A 26,178-nucleotide genomic window follows, 5' to 3' on the forward strand; every position below is an offset into this window, starting at 1 on the left:
CGCACTTCCGCCCCCGCCGCCGCCCTTTAACTCTTTAAAGGGGACGGGGATCCACACGGTCCGAACCCAGCCGGCGATTTATTGACGGCCGTCCAAAAAAAAAATCAACAGTGCTGCCATTGGCCACTACACATCTGAAGACTAACCGAAACGATTAATTCACGTTCAGTCTACGTTAAAGATGCGAGGGTTGTTGTTTGTACTATTACCCACTGCCTGCTCTTCACCTTGCTATTGAAGCCTATCCCTCAGAGGGTCAGGTTTGACCCACCCCCACCCCAGCTGTCCTTCCAACCCCGCACGCGGACCCTGACCAGAACCGCTTTCCTCCACCTCGGTTACGTTGCCCACCTCTGACCGTATCTCACGTCCAACGCAGACGAAATCCTCGTCCACGCCTTTCATCACCTTCGTCCCATTGGCACTGAGCTGGCTGGCCACCAGGAAGGGAACCACGGATGAAGATGTGTCACAGAGGCCAGAGAGGGGAAGAAAATCAGTACAAACAGCCGTCCCTGGGTCTTGCCAGCATCACTGGAGCCAAACAGAATGTCGGCAGGTGGCAGGAATGAATGAAAGATCAGAGCAAATAACTAGCGACAGGAAAACATTCAATACATTTTATTTCCCTAAAAATATTGTCATTTCCCTTTACAGTAAAAAAAACCTGAGCAGCATTTTGACAATTCGATTAAATATACAAAGAACAATAATCCCTGAATTTGATAAAGTTCATTTAGCAAGAGTTCGCCTTCACACTTAGTCATTTTTACGTTATAAAAATAGTAACTTTCAAGATGAGCAGAAGTTTAATAATCTTCCGACGTAAACACGTGTGTGTGTGTCAGTGTTCAGCTGCTGGGGAAGTTTACATCTTCACACAGCAAAACAAGCAGCTCCTCACACCGCTGTCTCCAACACGGCTTTTGTCTCCAGGGGAGTGGGGTGGGGGGGGGCAGTCCAGGGGGGTGGCGGGAGGGGAACATTCCTCTGTTCCTATGTCTTGTGTTTAGGCCTGGACTCCTCCCTTCCTCTGGCCACAGCATTGCTCAGTCCACCATCAGTCACTTTGGTCGGGGAGGATTCAATTTCAGTCTGAAGAGACTCAGAATGAGTGTGAAATCCCGGCCCAGAGCTCGGAGTTTGCGAGCGAGTCAGAGGCCTTGAGCTGTGGAAGCCTTGTGCGAGAGGTGGAGCTGGTGGAGGAGGGTGGGCAGCAGGCTGTCCAGCAGGGCCAGGCCATCCCACGTGCACCGCAGTCCCCTGGAGAGAGAAGGGCAAAGGGTTAATCCAGCCTGCAACAGCCCAACAGCACAAATAGCCTGTCACACAAAGGGTGGTGGAAATCTGAAACGCCCTCCTGTGGATTACGGCTGGATCCATTCACATTGTCAAGACTGAAGTGGATAGATATTTGTTAGGTCAGGGTACCGAGGGATATGGAGCAAAGGTGGGTTAATTGGAGTCGAGGCACAGATCAGCCATGATCCAATAGAATGGTGGACCAGGCTCGAGGAGTTGAATGGCCTAGTCCTGTTCCTGTGTATCTGCAATTGGGAACTCGGCAAACATCAGTCTTTGGCTCAGGGCTGAAAGAGCTGGGAAAGTCCCAAGTTACAATGAGAGACTGATGTCCCCCCTCCCCCCCCCCCATCAATACCTTTGGTCCAAGACAAGCAACCCCTGCTCCAGGTAGTCCTGCACTGGCTGCGACTCCCCCAGCGCTGCCCACAGACTCAATCCAGCCGAGCTCCGCAGCCACTCCTGCAATACACACACACACACATAAGCCACAGTGACAGGCAGACTGACAGACAGACAGACAGGCAGGGCAGGCAGGACAGCAGACAGACATCGCTCTCACTTACTCCGTGGGTGATTCCCTCGCTCATCCGGAGTCCCAGCACCAGCTTCTCCTCCAACCTGTAAAATCACACAACCTGTATTTCGTTATACGACACTACATCAAAACAAGCACTGAACAATCTCTTCCGGATTCCCCATGTCCTCAGTGAAGGCTGTCAGCTTACATGTCCAGCGGGCTCTGCTGCACTCTCTTCCTGGTTGCGTGGCCGAACTTCCTGACCTCCCTCATCCAGTTCTCAGGCTCCAAGGTCTGTATCCTGGCTTCTCTCTGACCGCTACCCTCGCCCCATGGGACAAACCTGCCGTGAGCACCTGCAGGAGGCAAAGAACAGTGGCCAGGGTCTCATACACTAACATTCTCCCCTCGGCACGGACACAACCTAGAGGTGGAAATCAGGAAGTCAGCTCCCTGTACTAGACTTATTATTAAGAGAATGTCAGAATCAAGCCAGCCCTCGGGGGCAGTCTCGTTAGTCCGGTTCCTGAGCCAGGCGGGTCCGGAGTATTCCAGGGCACTCACTGCTGATGACAGCACAGCCCGGCTCATCGGCAGGACCTGGAAGGGCAGACCAGTCACTGGGGGCAGGCCCACACCTCATTTACACACACTTCATCACCGCAATTCTCACCTGGTCCCACACCGATGTACTGCTTGCCCTGCCAATAGCCCATGTTATGGACACTGACTGCTCCCTGCAAATAAGCAAATAGCAGATCATCAAACCCTCCTCACATGTCCACACTCCCCTCTCCCTGCAGCTCCCACCATCCTCAGTCACGAGGTCCTTCTCACAGCTCATCACAGCCAGCTCATAAACGTAAACACGTTTACCAAACCTCACTGCTGCCATCCACAAGCTGTGGCTGTGACACTCTGGGTCCGTTACACCGCGGCTCAGACCCAGGTCCCAGGTGTCACTGGTCTCTATTCCCGGTGACACTGGGCAGTGAGCATCAGCGTGGGAGAGGGATACACACGGCTGAGCTCAATCCCACCATGTCCTCGTACACTCCAGCTGCTCAGGGACACTCAAGGGCTCTGAGACGTTACCCTGCGTGGAGGGCGCTATATAAGTGCAAGTTGTTGTTGCTCGGCAATAGATCACTGAACACACAGAGGCCATTCAGCCCATCAGTGATCAGTAACCCTCGCTTTTGGAAACTACTGTATTTCACTGCACACAGAGGCAGACACTTCTGTGTGTGTGTTTGTGTGTGTGTGTGTGTGTGTGTGAAGCTTGCTGAGTTAAGCCTGTGTGATAACGTGTGGCTTCCCTCGCCAGCGTCCCGCTCACCCCATCACCGCGTACCTTTCTGGCGAAGTTGGAGACCTCATACTGGTGGAAGCCCTCCCCCTGCAGGATGGTCCTGGCCGCGGTGTACATGGCAGCCATCTCTTCGGGTCCCGGCATGCTCAGGGTCTTCTGGCTGACCTGTCTGAACAGTGCCGTCCCCCTCTCCAGGGTCAGCTGGTAGAGCGAGATGTGATGGTCACAGAGCAGCAGGAGCTCCTGCAGCTCGGCCTCCCACAAGCCCAGGCTCTGGCCCGGCCTCCCGAACAGCACGTCCACAGAGGTCCGGCCCGGGAACAAGGCTCGGGCTTCTCCCAGGCTCCACAGGGCTTCCTGAGCCGTGTGGTCCCGTCCCAGAATCAGCAGGTCGGCATCACGTAAAGCCTGGTTTCCAGCAGGAACGGGAACACGAGGGGAGGGGATTAGAAACTGTCTCACTGAAGTGGCGGTGAAATCTGTCGCTAAACTCCACAGTAAATAGGCAGGGAATCCTCCCACTCAGCTCCTGTTAACACCGATCCCGCTTTTTGGCAAGCCGGGTATCTGGCACGTGCAGTAAAACCCTTCGCCATGTTTGAGATTTACGCAAACCAGATTCCGTGATCACAAACAAAGCCACGACCTCCCAACAGCAGAATCCAGTCTGTTATACGGGATACAGGATATGGTGGAAGCCGATTCGATAACAACTTTTGAGAGAGAACTAGATAATTATTTGGGTTTGCAGGGCTGTGGGGAGAGAGCGGGGGGAGTGGGGTTGATCAGGGCTATGGGGAGAGCGCGGCGGAGTGGGGTTGATCACGGCTCACCTCACCTGAACTCCCAGAGACAGGCGGTTGACCCCGACCGCCTTAAACTGGGCCAGTCTGGAGGCCGCGGCCGATCTGGGGTTTGCTTCCAGACTGATCTCCGCATCGCTGGCCAGGAAGGTGGTCTTGGCTACCGTCTCCAAAAGACTCCCGACGGTGGACGGCCTGGCCAGGCTCGGAGTTCCTCCGCCGAAGAAAACCGACGTGATCCTGAATCAGACCACAAAGAGCAGAGGCAAGCCGGCTGACTCAGGTTACCTCTGGGTTCCTGTGCGTGAATTTATTCAGTTGATACCCCCATCTCTCCCCCCCCCCCCCACCCACACCGCACAATGCCACGCCACAAAGCTCTCGTCAGCACCAGGGCAGACGGTGACTTACTGCTTGACTTGGCTGACACGCAGCAGCGTTTGGGTCTCTCGGACCAGACATTCCCTCATCACGTCGTGATCCACCGCCCTCGGGATGTACTTGTTGAAGTTACAGTAGGTGCACCTCCTCTCACAGTAAGGCCACTGCAGCACAAACATACATTAGCCCCCCCCCCTCACAACACACACAGCCCCCCCCCACACACACACAGCCCCCCCCACACACACACAGCCCCCCCACACACACACACAGCCCCCCCACACACACACAGCCCCCCCTCGCAACACACACAGCCCCCGCCTCGCAACACACACAGCCCCCCCCTCGCAACACACACAGCCCCCCCTCGCAACACACACAGCCCCCCCTGCAACACACACAGCCCCCACCGCCCCCGCAACAACCCCCACTCCCACAGCACCCCCTCCCCACACATAGCCCCCCCATACACACACACACAGCCCCCCCCCCACACACACACAGCCCCACTGCCCCCCGCAACAACCCCACTCCCACAGCACCCCCTCCCCACACACAGCCCCCCCATACACACACACAGCCCCCCCCGACACACACAGCACCCCCCCACCCCGACACACAGCCCCCCACCCCCACAGCCCCCCCCACCCCCCACAGACCCCACCCCCACACAGCACCCCCACCCCCCCACAGACCCCACCCCCACACAGCACCCCCACACAGCACCCCCCACCCCCCCACAGACCCCACCCCCACACAGCACCCCCACACAGCACCCCCCACCCCCCCACAGACCCCACCCCCACACAGCACCCCCACACAGCACCCCCCACCCCCCACAGACCCCACCCCCACACAGCACCCCCACACAGCACCCCCCCCCCCACAGACCCCACCCCCACACAGCACCCCCCTCCCCCCACAGACCCCACCCCAACACAGCACCCCCCCACACACAGCACCGCCCCCCCCCAGGGCTGGTGAGGGCTGTGTGTGTGGGCCCTGTTGTCTCGGACTCACGTGGATGTACAGAGCGGCGGCGCTGTCAGTGTAGGGCGGGGGGGGGGGAGGGGGGGGGGGCGGCTCGGCTCCCCCGGGCCCCCGCTCGCCTCCCGCAGCCAAAGCCGCCCCAACCCGGGGCTGAGCGCCCGGCGCCCGCGGAGCATCTGACGGCCCCGGACCCGCTGTCTCCAGCAGCTGCTGATGGCGAGAGCCCCTCCCCCGGGGGTGTGGCCATGTGTGTGACCGCCCCCTGGGGGTGTGGCCATGTGTGTGACCGCCCCCTGGGGGTGTGGCCATGTGTGAGACCGCCCCCGGGGGTGTGGCCATGTGTGAGCCCGCCCCCCGGGGGTGTGGCCATGTGTGAGACCGCCCCATTGGGGGTGTGGCCATATGTGTGCCACCATCCCCCCCAACCCCCAGGGTGGCTGTGTGTGTGTGTGTGTGTGTGTGACCCCCCCCCCCCCCGCGGGGTGGCTGTGTGTGTGTGTGTGTGTGTGACCCCCCCCCACCCCGCGGGGTGGCTGTGTGTGTGTGTGTGTGTGTGTGCCCCCCCCCCCCCCCCCCGCGGGGTGGCTGTGTGTGTGTGTGTGTGTGTGTGTGTGACCCCCCCCCCCCCCGCGGGGTGGCTGTGTGTGTGTGTGTGTGTGTGTGTGGGGGACATCTCGCGCTCTGTGCTTCGCTCAGTAATAAATCACCGCGGGGCTCTGATCCTTCAGACCCCAAACACACCCAGAATGAGCGACACGACCCCTGAGCTTTGATGGTTTTATTCGGTTCATCCCCAGTGACGGTGCGTCACTGTGAACACCGGGGAATACAGCAGAATTAGAACAGAAGAAAAACACCCGAAGTAATCGATAACTATAATAATAATAATCCTTGGATTTACATCATTTGATTCCCACGTCTCAAATCGGGTCACAAAATGTACCTCACACTGGATTGACTGCATATTTTGTGGGCGAAACTCGTCAGCCGATTGCGCACAAACAGTCGTGGACCGACAGACCAAGTTTTTTTTTGTTTGAGTGACGATTTCCCCCCCGGAAATTGATTGGAAATTGACTGGAAATTGATTGGAAACTTGCCTCAAGGTTTCTCCCTGTCCAGGAATCGAACCCGGGTCCTCTAACCACTCTGCTATTCAGGATTCCTTACCTGTAATATTCTGTAAAAAAAAAAAAAGTGCCTTCGTAAATGATTGGTACACATAAAATTTGTCCTTTTAATCTCCGAAACCGCTCAAGGAACAGCATGATAAAGCATAGGGGGCGTTGGGGCTGCGGGGGCGGGGGCGGGGGCGGGGAGCTCAGGGTTTTCACGGGCCGAGGACATTCTGGGAAATAAAACAAAATCAAAGCCACGTGAGTCCTGTATCCAGTTACCTCCAGCCAATCATTTCAGCCTCATCATTGGGTTAGCGTGGCACTGGATCAATTATCCATCATGAGTAAGGAAACATTTGCGTCAGAGCAAATGGCGTAAGAGCGGGGCAGCAATAGTAATAATAATAGTAATAATAATCCTTGCATTTGATATGGTGCTTTTCACATCCTGGAGACGGCTCAAAGCGCTTCACAGAATATACTGTAAAGTGAATTGACCGTATATTTGTGGGCAAAACAAAGGCAACCAATTGCGCACAGCAGCGTCCCACAAACAGCCGTGGGTTGAAGTGAGGAATTTATTATTGGTTTTTTTTCTTGAGGGATTATTATCAGGCGTGTGGAGTAAGGGAACTTGCCCAAGGTTTCGTCCTGCTGGGAATCAAACCCAGGTCTCTCGCTTGCGAGGCGAGGGCTCTAACCACTGAGCTACAGGACTCCTGAATAGCTCTTTCAAAGAGCCGGCACAGGCATGACAGGAAAAATAGATGTAACAAGTCCTCTGGTTGTGAAAGGCACTATATAAAGGCAGATTGTTATTGAAGTTTGGTACAAATCAGGATATTTTCATTGCTTAATGTTGGGTCCGTGTAATTGTTTTTAAGAACGATGGGCTCTGGCGTGTTTCAGTGGAGAATCCCACACCCTTCCTGCTCAGATTACTTCTCGAGCCCCAGATCTTCCTCAATTTTCTTTCTGAGTTTGTATTTCTGGATCTATGACAAAAGAGCAGAAAACGTTTATTAAACGTTACATCATACAATGAGACCACAAGCAAGGGAGGGTTCAACAAGGTACTTCATGCTCCTTAAACCCCCCTCCCCCCCATTAGACCCCTCCAATTACACCCCTCCCCAATTACATCCCTCCATTACAATACTCATTACAATATCCAACTGTATTTGAGACGAGTCCAGTGAGCCTGATGGGTTCAGTTGGATGTTAAAGATCTCGAGGAACTGTTTGAGTCAAGCAGGGAGATATTGAATGGGTTTGCATGGATGATATGTTATGTGTTACATGTTACACGTTATGTATTACGTGTTATGTTATATAATAATGTAATAATCCTTACCTTTGATATAGCGCTTTTCACGTCTTCTCGACGTCTCAAAGCGCTTCACAGAATATACGTAAAATGAATTGACTGTATATATTTTTGGTGAGCGAAACGCGGCAGCCAATTGCGCACAGCAATGTCCCCACAAACAGTCGTGGATTGAAAATGACCAATTAATTACTGTTTTGTTTTTTGGAGGGCTTTTTATTAGGAGTGTGGAGTAAGGAAACTTGCTGCAAGTTACGTGGTACTAATTGTAATCCTTGACTGTTCAACGCCTTTGGATGTCCTCCCAACGTGAAAGGCACTTTACAAAGGTAATTTTGTTTTGTATTGTACTTGATATGTGTTGTATGTCACGTGTTGAGATTAATTACTCTGTTTGATGGATTTGGACCCAGATGACAGTGTCACAGAGGCCTTTTTTCAATGTTCTTCTCCACTGAATGACAAAGCCAAGTCTGTACATTGTTGGTGTGAGATACATCTTCTCATCTATCAGAAAGTAAGTGTGTCCCTTATTATTGTTGTTTGGGGGGTGGGAGGGTCACATACCTTCCCAGTGACTGTCATAGGCATGTCCTTCACAAAGATTATGTAACGGGGTATCTTGAAGTGAGAAATCTGTGAAATAAAAAGAGGTTGAAAAGTTTGTACACTTGCTCTACTCTCTCCAATTCACTTCCTTTGTAGAGAACTGAGCTGGTGAACCGGAAATATTTTGTTTGAAGGAGTTTCTTTCATAGAACCATAGAAATGTACAGTACAGGTGGAGGCCATTTGGCTGATTGAATCTGCCTTAGCTCTCAAAGCAAAGTCACACTGCCCTGCGATATCCCCACACCACTTCAAAACACAATACAATAGACATTCATACAGATTTGTGCGAGGTAAGGGCATCCAGGGATATGAAGCTAATTGAAGTTGAGGTACAGATCAGCTATGATCTATTAGAATGGCGAAACAGGCTTGAAGGGCTGAATGGCCTGTCCCTATATTCCTGCACCAGAGTACATGAGCGGTGGCCTAACTAATGTCATCGAATTCATCTCTTCCTTACTTGTGTATTCAGTGGCTTAGAATAAACTCATTTACAATACAGGTGAATTTAGGGCAACATATGGGTTATGGGATCAATGTCGGACTTTCACTGTAAAACATAACGAGGTCAGTGTGGAGTGTTCCGATGACATACTTGGCCTTTGCAATAGTCTTTTATCTCCTGAGCCGTGCACTCGGTTCCTTCCTTGATTCTGATACAGGCACAAATTTCTTCACCCATCTTCTCATCATTTACTCCAATCACCTGGACACACAGGATAGAATTCACCCACAAAATATACAGTCAATTCACTTGGACAGAATATCCTGCGAAGCGCTTTGAGACGTCTCAAAGACCCCATAAGGCGCGATATCAAATGCTATGACTATTATTATTAATCAATCTTATTACAGATAATGATCTTCAGAAGAGGAAGCAGTGGACATGAGGAGCAAACCCCCCCCCCCCCACACCCACCCCCCGCTGAGAGTGGCCACTGGTTTATCCAGAACATGTAAAATGTGGGGGCCTCCCCCTCCCCACCTCCTCTTCCCCTTTCTTGGCCCAGGACAAGCTGCTGACCTGGATCTCCTCTACTTTAGGATGTGTGTGCAGAAACTCCTCGATTTCCGCTGGGTAGATGTTTTCGCCGCCACGGATGATCATGTCGTTCATTCGTCCCAGAATCTGGCAGTAGCCGTACTCGTCTAATGAGGCGATGTCGCTGGAAACACAATGATTAACAGAGGTTAATGTCGAGCCAAAGTGCCCGCTTCACCTTCAAACTTCCACTCGTTTTAGACAGAATAATTGTGAGATGTGGAGGCAGCCAGCTAACCGAGAGTTTGCGATCAAATTAAAATCCTATAATAATCCTATGTTAATGATCCTTGCATTTGGTAAAAACCCCTTATCACGTCTTTGAGACGTCTCAAAGCGCTTCACAGAATATACTGTAAAGTGAATTGACTGTGATGAGAGCTCTACCGACTGATGAATGGGACCGACGCTGGGATCACTGAGATATCTCCTGCTCTGTATGACTCTGGCTATTATAACACCCTCACAAAGATAGTATGGATCAGTAACGCACCACACACTGTGGCATTGGGGAGCTGTGATCACAGATTACGAGCACTCACCCAGTTCTGAACCAGCCCTCTGGGGTTATACATTCCTTAGTCTTTTTCTCATCGTTCCAGTAGCCCCGCATCACACAGTAGCCTCGGACCAGTAACTCGCCAGATGTCTGCAGTGGCTGAATCAGCTGGGTTTGGGGATCCACTATTTTAGCCTGAAACACAAGTGAGAATGCCCCCACATTGAGAGGTCCTGCGTTTACCATCTATGATGTGCAGACCATCATTTACAATAACAATAGTCAGACAGTACAAGGCAAGTCAAAGATTGGGCCAAAACTCTGCTAAAGCCTTCATTGCCACAAAGAAGGAAACACAGACCAGGTTCCACCCTTCAGTGGTGTGGAGTAGCACCCTGTCCAGGGAGAGAGTGGGGTCAGTGAGGCTAGGCTGCGAATCCCCCCTCCCCTCAGGTGTCACCATGATATATGAAGGAACTATCTGCACATAGATCAAGCTGTGGGACTCTGCGTTGTTGTGGGGCTGGGCTGAGGCTGGGAAAAGCTGAATGGAAAAGGTAACTTTAACGTGTGGAATTTTTAGTAAGTGATAGAAGAGTGCGGAGAAACAACGATACAGCATGAAGTAATTGGATGGGCTGAAGCCAGCGAAGTGACTGTACCAAGTAGGACCGCAGTGAATGGAGTCCCAGAAACATTACTATTAATAATAATAATCCTTGCATTTGATATATCGTCTCATCACGTCTTCGAGACATCTCAAAGCGCTTCATAGCACATACTGTAAAATGAATTGACTGTATATTTTTGTGGGCGAAATACCTCAATGTGGGAGCCGATATATCCAACTGTCTCGGTTTTCCGTGTAATTTCATCCAAAGTGAAGCCCTGGAAGGTCACTGGACTGTTCTCTGTCATCCCATAGCCGATCTGCTCAAAACAAACAAACAATACAATGGAAAAAAAACTGCTCATTTCTCTCGTCTTTAGACGGTCTCAAAGCACACGGCACCAACCACTGTGTCACAGGCAGGAGGATTGATTCCATACTCTCCGACAGGGATCTCAGGCCCTGTGGGTGACGACAGGTGGCGCCAGAAACAAGCCAGGTTTGGCTGCTTTCGCCCGACACACAGCTTTGTGTTCAGCACCGCACAGCCCAGCCTGGCACAGCCTGGCCTGGCACACCATGGCATTGCTTGGGTAAGGAGCTGTGATTCAGACCTGCCCACTCGTAGCCAGTTTCCTCACTTCGTCTGCTCAGCTCCGCTCTGACAACAGGGGCGGTGTCGTGGCTTCATCCGCAAGATAGGAAACAAGGTTATTGGGGAAACGGCACAGGGGGAGCAGTCAGCATTAGGTGGTCGTGTGCTGCAGCCTTTACATCCACAATACAGCACTCTAAAGCACATTACAGCACAAAAATTAGTCACTCAAAGCATGTCTGTTGTTGGGCAGTTGCTGTGTGCAAATTGACTGTGTATTTTGTGGGCGAAACGCAGCATCCAATTGCGTACAGCAGTGTCCCACAAACAGTCGTGGATTGAGTCACCAAATTTATTTTTAAAAGAATTTATTACCCCCAGAAAAGTGATCCGGCAATTGACTACCAACCGGGTTCCTACTTACTGCTGGGGAAACAGAGGCGTGTGGAGTAAGGAAACTTGACCAATGTTTTGCCCTGCCTGGGAATCGAACCTGGGACCTCTCGTTTGCGAGATGAGAGCTCATGAATGCTTCGATATGAGACGGCTACACACTGTGTAGCACACACCGCCGATGGTGGTGGTGGTGGGGGCGGGTCACAGAGGTAGGAAACACACATGTGCACACTCTGGCAGTCGAGGATCTTTCATTGAAGGGCATTTCCACGGCAATGATAATGATGTGTCCATTGAAGTGAAGCCTGATTCCTGTTTTATTGGAATTTTCCGTTGTGCACAAAAGGCAGAAGCGGAGAGGGAACCGGACACCAGTGATGGATGGAGAAAATTTTCCACTCCGCTCCAGCCCCGAGGGCTACAGTCACGCTTTTCTCTCCTCTAAAAAACTACAGTAAATATTGAACGGTTTCAGTGGACACTTATTGGGAGACACCCAACTAGCAACAATGCTGCCTTTCAGACCCTCTCACCCATCGTTCAGTCTTAAATCGACGTGTTTGAATTTCGGTATTTACCCACAGGCCCCGTCAGATCCCAGGCCTCTGCCACCACCTGTTTGGCCACACTTCCCTTTTATATGTATTTTATTTATTTGAAAAGAGAACAGCTCAGTGTAAATTCCCTGTCCTCTCTCCCCCCCCCCCCCCCTCACCCCAGCCCACCATTTTGTTTCGCCCACAAAATATACAGTCAATTCACTTCACGGTATATTCTGTGAAGCGCTTTGAGAAGCCTCAAAGACGTGATACGGCGCTGTATCATATGCAAGGATTATTATTTTAATAATTCCCGAGCTGGGGGTTGGGATCTGCAGAGGTGGAGGGCAGGGAGGGTGGGGGTAGGAGGGTGGCCAAAGGTGCGGTCGAAGAGGAGGTCCTTGATACCTGCCTTGAGGGAGGCAAGGAAGGGAGCAAGGCAAAGGGACCGTGGGATGGAGTTCCAAAGGGTGGGCGCAGAGAGACTGAACGCCCAACCGCCGATGGTGGGGGTGGGGTGGTCACAGAGGTAGGAAGAACCAAAGCCATGGAATGCTTTGAAGACCGTTTCTGAAATGGATTTCAGTGAAGTTAACTATATTTAGTGAACTGAAACCGAAGTCAGTAACTGAGAACATTTCATCCTTGGATAAAGCTTTGATTCTAATTTAACTGTTGTGCTTGGATACGGATATCTCAGACTGGATGTGGTTTGTAACCTTGGAATTCTATATTTGGAGTAGAATTAGCTTTGGATTGGCCCTATGTTTACCTGTTACACAGTGAATTACTGTAGTACAGTGGCCACTGAATAATGAGGTGTTGATTGTTTCCGCAAACAGTAATGTTTGCCAGGGTGAGACAAGTGATTTAGAGGGTGTGAGAGGGGACGATTGATCTGACGATGGAGTTCAGGCTGTGGCACTTACTGCAGAAGCAGGAATTAACAGATCAGATGTCACACTCACTGGCCCTTAGCAAAATACTTCAAAAGATATTCTGATTTTAAAGAGAAAGAAAAGTGGCATGATATAATAATAATAATAATCCTTGTATTTGATATAGCGCCTTATCACGTCTTCAAGACGTCTCAAAGTGCTTCACAGAATATACTGTAAAGTGAATTGACTGTAGATTTTGTGGGTGAAATGTGGTAGCTAATTGCGCACAGCAGCGTCCCACAAACAGTTGTGGATTGAATGACCAATTTACTATTATTATTATTTTTTTGAAGGGATCATTATCCCTTGAAAAGCAATCCGCCAATCGACTAACAACCGGATTCCTACTTACTGCTAGGTAAGCGGAGGTATATGGTGTAAGGAAACTTGACAGCCCATTGCACTGGTGATGTTATGATGGAACTAAAATGTTTAAAGAAAGAAAATTAATCTCCAGAGATAACTGACTTCCCAAGTCCACCCTCTGGCCTCCTCACATCAGCCAATGCACAGCTACAGACTGCTGCAGACCTCACACACACCCACGTACCTAGGCCTGGGGAGGCTCAGTGAGGGACCAGAGTAATTCATCCTCTTGTAGAAATTGAGAAAGAATTCTCACAGTTATATTTTATTCAATTCTGAAATGTTGGTTTATGCTCATGAATAGATTTAATATTTTTCAAGAACAAACAGAAACCTTAATCCCCACAAGACTATAAAATATCTCTGGGTGACTGCGACACTGAGCTCAAATCTGTTTTTCCCTTTCCAAGTCGGCTGGATTCCAACACAAACTCCTGAGCCAATAAATACTTATTTCCTGCCTCCTGTGCTGGACGTAGAGGTGACCTGACACCAAGAATCCAGTTACATAACTCTCACTGTGCCGTGTGTGTACGAGCTTGATGTTCAACTCTCGTTTCTATTCAGGTGAGAAGTACGACAAGCACAATTACACTGGAGAGGTTGATGGTTCTCAGCCGAGATCACCGTCTCCTCGGCATTTATATGACAAATGCCGTTCCATGTGCCTTCTGAACTTCAATTTGGTTTTGTGTTGATAAAATAATTAATAATAATATTAATAATAACACCAATTCACATTTATTTATTTAGTACCTGAAAAGGAGTGGGGGCTCAGGCAAGGGTGGGGAAGGGCAAAACTAGGGCAAGACTTGCTTCAAAACTAATCTCCAAGTGATCTGCTCAAAACCTCATCTCTATGTAAGTTGGGATGGGCCCTCTGCCCTCGCTTCTCACTTCACAGAAAAATGGCGTCACAGCGCAGAACTAATAAATATTCCTCACCATGTGTTGAATTTAAAGGTGAGGTGTGCAGTTACATAACTCTATGCTCAATGCTGCACAATTTCTGACAGCTCAGCACTCATTCAGTTTCAGATGTGAAATATCGTGAGCAAACACTAGATACCGGGGGTGTGGTGGGGGGTGTGGTGGGGGGGGGGGTTTGGGACAATCTCAGCACTAAATTAACGACAGTCATAGGAACATGTAGGGTAGCATAGGAGCAGGAGTAGGCCATTCAGTCCCTCGAGCCTGTTCTGCCATTCTTCAAGATCATGGTTGTTGTGTACCTCAACTCCAATTACCCACTACAGTGGAGTCCTGTAGCTCAGTGGTTAGAGCACTCGCTTTGCAAGTGAGAGACCTGAGTTCAATTCCAGGCAGAGGGCCAAACCTTGGGCAAGTTTCCTTACTCCACACACAGCCTAATAATAATCCCTCCAAAACCAAAAACAATAATAAATTGGTCACTTTCAATCCACGACTGTTTGTGGGACATTGCTGTGCGCAATTGGCTGCCGCGTTCGCCCACAAATATAGTCAATTCACTTTACAGTGTGTTCTGTGAAGCGCTTTGGGACGTCTGTAAGACGTGAAAAGCGCTATATCAAATGCAAGGATTATTATAATTATTATCACATCACATGCTGGGTGTACAAACATCATTCTCCCAAATAAAACTGGTCACTAAGGAACTTATACAATGGGAAATTGTGAGTGGGAATCGATATTGCACCAGCCTGAGTATCAAGTGAGCTCTTACCATGATTTCTTGTACTGAAACCTGAGCTGGAAAAGCCACTAGATATTTGCTGAAGGTGAACCGTTTAATTTGCTAAAACAATTCATCGCCTTCCACAACACTTTCNAAAAAACTGCAAAACTGCAAAATGCCAACAGCATGAATGAACCACAATATAATCATAAACCGAGCCCAAAATGGCAGAAATACCACAGGATTGATCATATCGAGTTAACCAGCCACGCAAGTTGCCAAATAATACAATAAATAAAAGGTTCATAGGACCAAGAGAAATCTTGAGGCATAAAAATACACTGATTCACATCTGAGTAGGTTGCCACCAAGCTTCTCCCGAGGAAGAAAGTAAATAATAATGATAATAATAATCCTTGCATTTGATATCGCGCCTTATCACGTCTTCGAGATGTCTCAAAGCGCTTCACAGACTGCACTGTAAAGTGGAGTGACTGTGTATTTTGTGGACGGAATGTACATCCAGCAGAGCAGATGTCTCCTCCCCACACAATCCCACAGCAGGATTGCTGGCTGGGACTGTCTAACATTACACATTCGGGGTTGGAAAGTGATCGCATTCAAACTCCGCAAATTGTAAGCCGACGGGTTGATTTGACTGACTGACATTTAATAGTTTCCCACTTTTAAACCCTCATTCTCCAGGAAAATGGATGACTGAGAAGTGGGTGGACAGACAGAGGCTGTGTGGGGAGGATGGGGAAGCACTCACAGGGGCTGTGTGTGTGTGCGTGTGTGTGTGTGTTGTGGGGAAGCTCTCACAGGGGCTGTGGCTCGGGTGTGAAGTGTTAACACAGTGTGACCCGCCCAGAGCTGCTAGCGGAGCCCAGCAGCTTATAAACAGCCGTTGGCCGTGACCGAGCTTCAAGCTCCCTCCCTTCCCTATATACACACACACACACACTGAGCAGAGCAGAGCAGCCCAGTCCAGCGCAGCCATGCAGAGTGTGAGCTTGCTGCTGCTGGCCCCACTGTTGGCCCTGGTGTCGGCTGCTCCGCGCTGCCCCGCCGCCTGTAACTGCCTCGGGGACCTGCTACACGTGGTGTGTGAGAACCGGGGCTTGAGGAAGATCCCGAGGATCAACAGTAAGATCCGCCTGCTCAGCCTCCAGCACAACAGATTCCCCGTGCTGCCACCCAACGCCTTCAGCTCCATGAAGACCCTCGTGTCCCTGCACCTGCAGGACTGTCGCATCAGGCAGGTGTCAGCCAGCGCCTTCCGTGGCCTCAAGAAGCTGGTCTACCTGTACCTGGCCAACAATGAGATCAGCCTCATCAAGCCTGGTGCCTTCCAGGACCTCTCAGAACTGACCTACCTCTACCTGGACAATAACAGGATCAGCAGCCTCAGCAAGGGGCTCCTGACCCCCCTAAACAGCCTGTTTGTCATGCACCTGACCAACAACAGGATCACCCAACTCAAGCCCAAGGCGTTTGCTGGTGCCAAGGAGCTGAGGTGGCTGTACCTGTCGGGCAATGGCATGACCTCCATCCTGCCAGGCGCTCTGGACGAGGTGGAGAATTTGGCAGCTCTCTATCTGGACAAGAACCAGCTGAGCAAATACCCGGCAGAGGGTCTGAGGAAGCTCCGGGTGGTGGAGGAGCTCAATCTTTCTCACAACCCCATCAGACTGATCCCTGACAACGCCTTCCACTCCTTCGGTCGGTACGTGGAGCGCATCTGGTTGGACCACATGGACCTCGAGAGGGTAAGTGTATCTCCTCCTGCTCTTATCTGACTGTTTAAAACTGGAACAATATTCATCTGGTGCACACTGACCCATCAGAAATCTATTCAGCCTTTCATTGATCTGGAGAGATTTGGGGGATAATAGGTTTGGCTATGGAGATGGTCACTTGGTTCAGACTGGGATAAGCTTTCGGGATTTGACAGATAAATTATAGCCCAAACTCCAAAAGACCAACCTCACAATTAATAATAACAATAATAATCCTTCCATGTGATATAGTGCCTTATCATGTCTTTGAGTGTGTCTTTTGCTGCTGGTGAACAGGGTTGGTTCAACAGAGATGAACAGATTTGATGAAAAAAAGACTCAGGACAAGATGCTCAGTTATATGACAGGGCGAAAAGTGTCAATATTTACCTGTGTTCATCCCTAACCGTGTGCTGCCATCACTGCGCTCTGTGGAGTGCCGGGCAATCTGCCAGCTGTGTCCGTTATTGTGTTAGCCAGGGTGTGGGGTGCTGGAGTCTCTATTACCCTCCCTCTATGGACCGTTGATAACGTTGGAGTGAGGACATTTTTGTGTTTGTTTTTACCCTGCAACCACATGGTGCTAGCTGGTGATTATCAACAACAACTTGCATTTATATAGCGCCCTTCACGCGGGGTAGCATCCCAGAGCACTGATCGCTCACCGACATAGCCCTGGAGAGGAGGCTGATCACAGGATCACACACTGACCTCTGTAGTTTACACCAAAGGCCACTAGTCGACCTGGATGGCCAAATGGCCCGTTTCTGAGCTGTAACTTCTATGAATCTATGCATTCTTTCTCCATTACAACATCAACAATTTGCATTTAGACAGCGCTTTTCATGTGGGGTTAGTGTCTCGGAGATTTTAATTGTGGTGGATCTTGTCAACAAGTTAATTTGACTTCTTTGCCAAATACCAAACCTGCTGTATTGTCTTACTCCTTAATAATAATTATAATAACCCTTGTGTTTGATACAGCACCTGATCACATCTTCGAGACGTCTCAAAGCACTTCACAGAATATACTGTAAAGTGAATTGACTCTATATTTTGTGGGCGAATTCAGTGAGTGTTCAGTGAATGTCCAGCCTGGTGGAGGGCAATGCTAGTCATGACTTGATGTTGTTCAGGAGCCTGGACTAATATTTGCTATGCATAGCCCATGGGACACTGTGCTGGCTGCTTCTTCTGACCACCTCCACTTCCCAGCTGGGATAAGCTTCCTCAACATGTCTAGCTCAGTTCCACACTGTGTGGTTCAGTTGACAATCTGAATTTACCTGGTGTTAAATATACACAACTACTGTACATAACAACTCAACCAGGCCACAGCATCATCTGAGAACCCGACCCACCTTGGGTTAGAAACCAGTGTTTTGCAAATCATGAACGAACCCGATTCCTTTGTCATCTAACAGCACAGAGCAGCAGAGCATTTATCTCATCAAAAGTAAACCCAGATCAGTACATTAGGATGGACCAAGACAATAGAACAAGAGGACACAGGTCAAGAGTTGTCAAGGACAATTTCAGGACAGATCACAGCAAGTATTTCTTTACCCAAACGGTAATCAATGACTGGAACAGGCTGCCAGGAAGGGTGGTTGAGACCAGTACACTGGGACTCATTTTAAAAAGCAGCTTGATGTTGTGTCGGGGGTATGGTAAGGGTGGGTGTTCTGGAGGGATGAGATCAGATGGCCATTTGGATGAGGTTCATGTCGTACCAGTGATTGAAACAAAGATTTAGAGGAGAAAACAACAACAACAACAAGATTCCATTTATAAAGCGCCTTTCACGTCAGGAGGACGTCCCAAGAGAAAAGAGTGAGCGAAGGGGGGAGAAAGCACCAACAAGAGACACAACTGGGGAAACAGAAACAATCAGAACATCAAGTGGTTCAATATTCCGTACCTCAGACAGTTTTTCCTTGATGCATCTTATGAGATAAGGGAAGCAAGTCCCAAGAATAAATGATTTTATTAGCGCTTTACACCTGTGCCTCTGTCAAGCACAAGTTGGGAATATGCATGGTTCATTTCCCCTCCACTGTCCCCCACCCCACCCACAATTTGCCTTAAACATGGTCGCGATAGAGCACCCGACTGAGATTCCATTTCCACGTCAATCAGCCTGTGGAATCTGGGAGTAAGATTGCCAGGAAGGTCCCAAACTACACCCTTATGGTTGGCCAACAAAATAATTTTTTGTTGATTGAATATTTCATAAATCAAGAGATATTTAATCAAGAGAAAACTGAAAACACTCTACCGGTCGAACATGGACTTACCTAGACTCGTGCAAATGTTCTGGGGGGGTTGGGGGGGAACGGGGAGGGGAGGAGGGGACACTTCTTGTCCCGCGGAAGTGGTGGGCCAGATTGGCCACCATTCCTGTAGAGGAACTGGGTTGAGATGCCTCAAACTAATTTCACACAAGACTCGCATAGTGAACAGACAGAGCAGACTTTCATCCCCTCAGTCCAGGCTGGATTCAAACCAACTCTGTCCAGGAGACAACCCGAGACAAACCGTCAGTCTCAGTGCAGAAAATAGCAGCGTTTCTGTTTTACAGTTTAAAAAAAAAGTTTTCATTTTGAGACAAAACACCAGAGCCACAGCAGCCACACGTGGCTCCCACAGGAAGCATTCCGAATCACTTGGGTTCAGTGCTTCATAACGTAAGCTATTACTGGACACTAACCTCACTAATGAATCAAACAGGTCCTGAAATCCAAGCTCTTTAGTCTAGACTGCAATCATTTGAAAGTTACACTCTTCAGCAGCAGCCTGACAGACAATTTATTCAGCGCTGTTGAACCACAGCTTTATACGGTGGATTTTGGATAGAAGAGCTGAGGAACCAGGACAGGGGGAGGCTCTGTGTGAGAGCTCAGTGTAAACCAACTCCTACACTGCCCTTCTTTTATGTCTTCCTAAAATGGTGAATGGCCGTCACTGAATCTCAGTCCCGAACTTTAAAGTGTCACGTTTACATTCTCTTCCTCACCCCACCCACCCCAACAACAACAACTAACATTTACACAACGCCCCTCACACAGGGTAGCGTCCCTGAGCGCTTGACAAGGGCGGAGCACGACCCCAAGCCGGGGGAGACCACCCTAAGCGCGGTCGAAGAGGAAGGTCTTCAGGTGCGATCTGAAGATGGGGAAGGAAGGGGTAAGGCGGTGGGATAAAGGAAGAGTGTTCCAGAGTTTGGGAGTGTATCCAGAATATATGAAGCTCACCGTCAAAGGCTTTCTCCTCTACATCAATACGTTTACTACCCAACTTCTGAATGTTGACACTCAAGCTCTCTGGCTGATTACTCTGCTCCTCGCTCAGAAGTGCTGGGGCCGTGCTCACAAGCTCAGCCAAGCTAACAGCACAGGCTCCTGGCTCTGGACCGAACCAGATAATTCAGCTCCTCTGAAACTTTGTTGTGCGCAATTGTGCTGCCGCGTTTGACTACGAATACACAGTCACTCCATTTCACAGTAATTATTGTGAAGCGCATAGAGGCTAAGAGTTTAAATAAAGTTTAAATGTTCGCCGGCCTGTGAATTTCTGATGATTGGCAATGGGACAATGAATAAAGGGGTGAGGGACAGGTAAAAGTTAACCAAGCAAAGAAACTCTGTCATTCCAGCTGTAAATATTTGAACATAAGAACGTAAGAATTAGGAGCAGGAGTGGGCTATTCGGCCCCTCGAGCCTGCCCCGCCATTCAATAAGATCATGGCTGATCTATTCTAACTCCACCTGCCCGCCTTATCCCCATATCCCTTAATCCCTTTATCCACAAGAAATCTATCAATCTCTTGAAATCATTGCCTAGCATGTGAACTTGGTAACTGATCCCCAATAACTGGGGTGTTGGGACAGCATTCCCTCCACTCCTTTTTAAGGTCCTTTCATGATCATGTCCTGTAATAATCCTTCATTCAATTCGGGAAAGAGACAGCAGGATGGATAGCAGTTATCTCTATCACCCTCATACATCACTCACATGCCTTCAACCACTATATGGCCTATACAGTGGTTGAAAAATGTAAAGGATGAATGCACAATGAATGAGATTGAATTGGCAGAGACCCCAAGGGTGACTGTAGACTCATCACATCCAACTTCAGAGCAACGCGGTGAAGCTATTAAAATCTGAAACCAATGTGAGGACATGTCAGCAGAACAGGAGAGTAAAAGTCTCCTGAGGTTATTCTGAGGCCTCACAAAGCAATGATCAGACCTATGCTTGGAGATTGTGGTCAGTTCTGATCACTGCGCCTTGCAATCTAATGTCATCTTTGAAGAGGGGCAGAGAAGTTTAACAGGAACAAGAACTTGTGTTGCGACATTCCTCCCGAGTATATTTACAGCAAAGAAAGAGGTCATTTGGGAGCACATCGGTGGGACTGGGGCTGAGTGAGTGAGTGAGTGAGTGAGTGAGTGACTAAGGCTGAGAGAGTGACTGAGGCTGAGTGAGTGAATGACTGGAGATTGGGATGAAGGGTAAATCTACGATCCCCATGACTTATAATAGTCCCTGCATTTGTAAACGTTCCATGTTCAATGGAATTCCAGTGGAAATTTCCATTTACTTGAGTACGGAAAATAATCCAAGCCAATTTCCACATCATTACCCGGCACAAACACTGGTAGAGGAAGCCTTGATTTCACAGTCAATGGGAACGTTCACAGATTCAGCTCCTATAATACTGTTAGTGATTCCAGGGGAAAGAGAACAGCCAAGAAAGCAACAGAACGGAAGATTGTTTTCGCAGTCCAAGCTTCACTTTTGCCAAATTAAAGTTTGAAGACAGAAAAGTGATGGAATTCTTCCTTTAACTCTTTCCCCTCAGAATTACACTCCCATTAGCATTATCCAGTCCCTCACAGCTTCCCTTCCGCCTGTTCCCAAATTCCCTGAATCTCATCAAGTGACCAGTGATCATCAACAGGTTATGGTCAGATTAGGTGACTCAAACACCAACCATTAACATGGTTTGGGGTCAGTCACAGGCTGCCCCAGAAAACTGAGCCGACACACAACAAATCACAATGACAACCTGGCGTTATACAGTGCCTTTCATTAGGGACAAAGTCTGAAAAACATTTTACAAAGACCCAGTGGAAGCCCATTGGAGGGGAGGGGAGGTGGTTGAAGACACAGTCAATATTGAGAGATGTAGGTTTCAGAACAACGTTCCAAAGTTTGATTTTAAAAATAAAAACGCATTCATTTCCCCTTTTGTATTTTAAGTCCTTCCCGCAGGTCATTTCTCAACATTGGCTATTACCACAATCACGTCTCTAATTGTAATAAAAGTTGCATTTCCTTTTCTGAATGTTCTCTGCCAACACTGAGATCACAGGGTCATTCCCTTGCTCTTACTTCATACCTTATTTTCTCCATGTTGTGTTAGGAGTTTTAAGACATTCAATTAAGATTGTTAATTTACTGTAAAATATATCAAAACATGGAATAGATATTAGAATTTGGAAATCTAACGATGTTTTCTGGTTCAGTTTTCAGAGAACGCATTCAACGGTGTAACCGGCCTTTCCTCCCTCCACCTGGGGAACAACAAGCTGGAAACTCTGCCAAACAGCCTGGTCCTGACCAAAATGCAGAACATGACTCTATCCAACAACTCGTGGCAGTGTAACTGTGCGCTGGCCCCCCTCCGAAGGTATATCGAGGTCACAAGACACACAGCTTCCAACCTTTCTCCCTTTGTTCTCTTTCCTTCAACACAAACACTTCACAGAGACGCAGCCTAAATTTTATAACAATAATTAGTGCATTTGATATATCGTCATCGAAACGTCTCAGAGATTCACAGGACTGTTAGCTGGATTTGTACAACAAATCTTCCCCCCCTAAAAAATTCTAACGATGGCTCCCATATTAGGGAAGCCCCTTTTGGTGCTCACTTGCCTTCCCTGTACAGGTGTCCCAAAGACATGTTGACTTTATTTAATTGACGCTCTTTGACCGATACTCATCACAAGCTCTCGAGACACTTTACCGCAGCCGGGAAGTGACAAACGCACGGATAACAGTTTTGCAGCATTTAGAGTGAAGTTGGGATAGAAACAGGTAATGTAGTGGAGGTGAAGAAAAACAGTCATGGTCAGAGACCGGATGCAGAGGGAGAGAGAAGAGCTGAGAATCAAACCAGGCACCGAGGTTCCACACTGACTCAGTGTATTTGAGCAAGAGGTGGGGAGGTTGAGGAGGTCAGAGGCAGAAGTGTGGAGACATTGGTGGGAGACCAAGAGGGTGGGTTTATTAAGAGAACGAACAAATATTGAGTTATCACTTTACCTGATCTCCACAGCTGGATGGACAGCAGTAGGAATCAGGTGAACGCGGTCTGTTCCTCTCCAAGCCAGTACAGAGGCCAGCAGATCCGACACACCACAGCCTTCCAGAGTTGCAAGGGACGCACAAAGCGCAACAAAAAACACACTCTCTAAGCAGGTAAGTGAAGCAGAGCCTGGGGCAGTACAGCCGCAGCCTTCCATTAAACCAGTCTGTGCTCATCACTCACTCTACAGATCCAACACAGCATCACCCTGTAGTTTGAATAAGTCCAGTGTCCTTGCCTCAAACACACATCCTGCTAACATGTTCCAGTCATTAATTACAATAATCCTTGCATTTTTATATTGCGCCTGATCACGTCATCAAGAGGATTTTACTGTAAAATGTAGTAACTGTGTGTTTAAGTGAACGTGGCAGGTAATTTGCACGTAGCAATGCCCCACAAACAGCCATGATGAAGTGAAGGACCAATTTATTTTTATCTGGGGGATTGTCAGAGCAGAGCACTGTACAGTTTGTACACTGTATGACGTCTCCACTGATAACGGCAATCTTGTTCAGGGTCCTGGGAAAGAAGTTCAGAGTTGGGTTTGATGTGCTGACAATCTTCCCCTCGTGGTTAATGCTGTATCTGCTGTAATACTAAACCTTCCAGACAGTGGTACAATCCCTCAGCTGGACTCCATCACGCTTCCCCACTCTGTTCTCGATTATTGTGGATTTATTCTCATTCAGAGTGGGCTGACAGCTAATCTCAGTCTGACTACTAGCCAAATGCTCCGGCTTTGGTTCCCAATTGTTTATAAAACACAATGTGGGGTGCAAAGCCTCCCATAAAAATACAACTGTGTATCCCAATGCCTGCAGGTACTGAATGATAGCACTGTCCAGCGCTCACACCACACAGCTCGCCTGTGTTCGGGCACATTAAACACCTTCAACAAGAAACACTACATCCTCTGTGACTGGGGCTTGGGGCTGCTTATCAGGCCAAGCTGAAGTTTGGCTTGGCTGTCTGACAGGTTCTCTCGGTTTTCTTCCAGTTGGTGATGGGAATGTCCGTCCTGGAGACAGGCTCCTCCGTTCATCGATCAATGCCAACTGCTGACTCCTCACAGACACTTTCCACACACCAAAGGAATTTCTCAGTCACCCTCCACAATATTCATAATTCAACTTCAAATTCCTCAAACCTTTGAGGAACGCATCTGGATTGCAGCTTTCAGCACAGTAAAAAAAAAATGGATAAATGTATATTTGTCTAGAGATATAGGCCCACAAATGTCTGTGGGTATTAATGGTGCAGGAAACAGATTGCTAACAGAGAGGTGCAGGCAACTTTGTAAACAAAAAACATCGTCCATATGTAGACCTACAGAGGCTGTTGTTAAGATTCGTATAAGTGAATGGGATAAACAAACTAGCCACTGTAACAGAGACCTTCTGCGCGCTATCAAACCATTTCTAACTGTAATTGCTGTCCATTGGACTGGACTAAACCTCTGCCCTAACCGCGGTTATGAAACCATACAATTCATATTTATACAGTCTGTGCCTTTCACGTCTGGAGGACGTCCCAAAGCGCTTAACATTACTGGCCTGTTCCCCGAGCTAAGGGTGGGCCCAGGGGGGGAAAGGGGGAAAGATGACTGAAAACACAGTCAATGATACCAAAGCAAATACAGCATGTTTATTCCCCAGCGCTGGCGAGCAGAGCTGTGTGTGTGAGCGTGTATCAGGCCGGCTCAGTGTGTGTCAGCCTGGCTCAGCGGTAGCACTCTTACCCGAGTCAGAAAGTAGTGGGTTCAAGCCCCACATTGGGACTTTGAGTTCACAGTCGAGGCTGACATTCCAATGTAATGCTGGGGGAAACATCGCATTGTTGGAGGTGCCGTTCTTCAAACGAGACACTAGACCGAGGTCCCTCCACTTCACAAAACATCCTGTGAAGCACTGTGAGATGTCCACCCAAAGTGAAAGGCGCTGTATCCAATGTAAGGACTATTATTACCCACATCGGTGTGATGGGAGGGAGACCATATATAGAACAATTAGCAAGTCTCACCTGGAGTCTCTCCCTGCAGGTGGAAGCTGCATATTCCCTTGTAATCTAACTGCTCACGAGTGGGTTTCAGGCACTGAGCCTGGCTCCGAGTAGGAGTAAGTGACAGCCACTCTGGCCGTTTCTTCTCTCAGCCGGGCTGGGAATGGCTGAAATCCATCTCACACATTCAGCTCCAGGCACTGTTTGGGACTCCCAGACAATGACAGGGGGAAAGGAAAGCCCCTCAATAGATCAGGAAGCCTGAGGATGGTGCACATGACCAATGAGCTGAGAGCGGAGGGAGATGTACTGAGATGCTTTGTGATAAGAAACCTTTGATCGAAATTCTCCTTTGAGATCGTATCAGAGATGTGAACAATATTTGTGGGAATCCATGTGCACACCCCAATCCCTCCCCCACCCTACCCCCTTGCGATACTAGTTGTCCGGGTGTTTGTCTTGTCAATTGCTAGATCAATTTCGTTTTTATTGGTGGTGGTTGGGGAGTGGAGGGATAGGTATAAATGGTACGAATGGGATTCACCCCAGTGCACCATCAGTTTAAAGAACTGTTGATTACTGGTTTGCAAGCCAGACATTCCTGATGACATGGGCCCTTAACTGCTAAGCTACCAAGCATCCTTGTATCTGCAACAGTATTATTGTGTTTTTTTTTAATCCTGTTATTCCTGACACAACGTAAGTCACCTGGAAGCCTTCAATGGCTGAGTGTTCAGCGCTGGGCTCCAAGAGGGGTCTCACCAAAGTGGCTGTATGTACACTGTATCTCCTTGCTGAAGCCAGTGTATAAAAAGGTTAGCACAATGTACAGGTCACTCTAAAACACGGCCCCAAAAGTTGCGGCCCTCAAACAAGACTATCCTAAACACGTCTCAATGCCAAGCTGACATTCTCATCTACAGTAAGTGTGAATTGCTGAGCAACTCTCCCGCACTTTACCTGCTACAAATATATCAATAAAAACATATTTTCATATCATTTCAAGCTTGAC

The 26,178-nt window shown here is 48.7% G+C and overlaps 3 protein-coding genes across 3 annotated transcripts in view; 1 reads left to right on the forward strand and 2 right to left on the reverse strand.

Annotated features, from left to right (window-relative positions):
* Positions 1-460: 460 nt before the first annotated feature.
* Positions 461-5,647, reverse strand: rsad1 (radical S-adenosyl methionine domain containing 1). The gene is made up of 9 exons (XM_042342556.1): positions 5,339-5,647; positions 4,349-4,482; positions 3,973-4,177; positions 3,177-3,542; positions 2,496-2,559; positions 2,031-2,178; positions 1,869-1,923; positions 1,661-1,764; positions 461-1,263 (listed from the first exon to the last, which is right to left on the reverse strand). Exons 1-9 carry the CDS (start codon positions 5,645-5,647, stop codon positions 1,155-1,157), a joined length of 1,494 nt encoding a protein of 497 aa, XP_042198490.1. The 3' UTR covers positions 461-1,154.
* Positions 5,648-6,071: 424 nt separating this feature from the next.
* The window catches only part of acsf2 (acyl-CoA synthetase family member 2), a 33,194-nt gene continuing 13,087 nt past the window's right edge, over positions 6,072-26,178 (reverse strand). The window contains exons 11-16 of the mRNA XM_042342326.1: positions 10,729-10,836; positions 9,950-10,101; positions 9,390-9,531; positions 8,961-9,071; positions 8,321-8,389; positions 6,072-7,421 (exon numbers count right to left, since the gene is read on the reverse strand). Of these exons, the coding sequence (XP_042198260.1) occupies positions 7,365-7,421; positions 8,321-8,389; positions 8,961-9,071; positions 9,390-9,531; positions 9,950-10,101; positions 10,729-10,836 (639 nt within the window). The 3' untranslated portion in view covers positions 6,072-7,364. The remainder of the gene's footprint in view (positions 7,422-8,320; positions 8,390-8,960; positions 9,072-9,389; positions 9,532-9,949; positions 10,102-10,728; positions 10,837-26,178) is intronic.
* chad (chondroadherin) lies at positions 15,995-24,224 on the forward strand. Its single transcript, XM_007888780.1, has 4 exons — positions 15,995-16,779; positions 22,321-22,484; positions 23,136-23,278; positions 24,166-24,224. Exons 1-3 carry the CDS (start codon positions 16,009-16,011, stop codon positions 23,272-23,274), a joined length of 1,074 nt encoding a protein of 357 aa, XP_007886971.1. The 5' UTR covers positions 15,995-16,008; the 3' UTR covers positions 23,275-23,278; positions 24,166-24,224.

This window comes from Callorhinchus milii, unplaced genomic scaffold (assembly GCF_018977255.1).
Source record: "Callorhinchus milii isolate IMCB2004 unplaced genomic scaffold, IMCB_Cmil_1.0 Scaffold20, whole genome shotgun sequence".
In the NCBI taxonomy this organism is placed as follows: Eukaryota; Metazoa; Chordata; class Chondrichthyes; order Chimaeriformes; family Callorhinchidae; genus Callorhinchus; species Callorhinchus milii.

Excerpts from the sequence above, each read along its gene's own strand:
- rsad1 (XM_042342556.1), bottom strand. The coding sequence starts at position 5,647 with ATGGCCACACCCCCGGGGGCGGTCTCACACATGGCCACACCCCCAGGG. Across the intron at positions 4,178-4,348 it reads CGTGTCAGCCAAGTCAAGCA|GATCACGTCGGTTTTCTTCG; the intron begins GTAAGTCACCGT and ends GGTCTGATTCAG. Across the intron at positions 1,264-1,660 it reads TTGCTTGTCTTGGACCAAAG|GGGACTGCGGTGCACGTGGG; the intron begins GTATTGATGGGG and ends TTCTCTCTCCAG.
- chad (XM_007888780.1), top strand. The coding sequence starts at position 16,009 with ATGCAGAGTGTGAGCTTGCTGCTGCTGGCCCCACTGTTGGCCCTGGTG. Across the intron at positions 16,780-22,320 it reads ACCACATGGACCTCGAGAGG|TTTTCAGAGAACGCATTCAA; the intron begins GTAAGTGTATCT and ends TTTCTGGTTCAG. Across the intron at positions 22,485-23,135 it reads GCGCTGGCCCCCCTCCGAAG|CTGGATGGACAGCAGTAGGA; the intron begins GTATATCGAGGT and ends TGATCTCCACAG.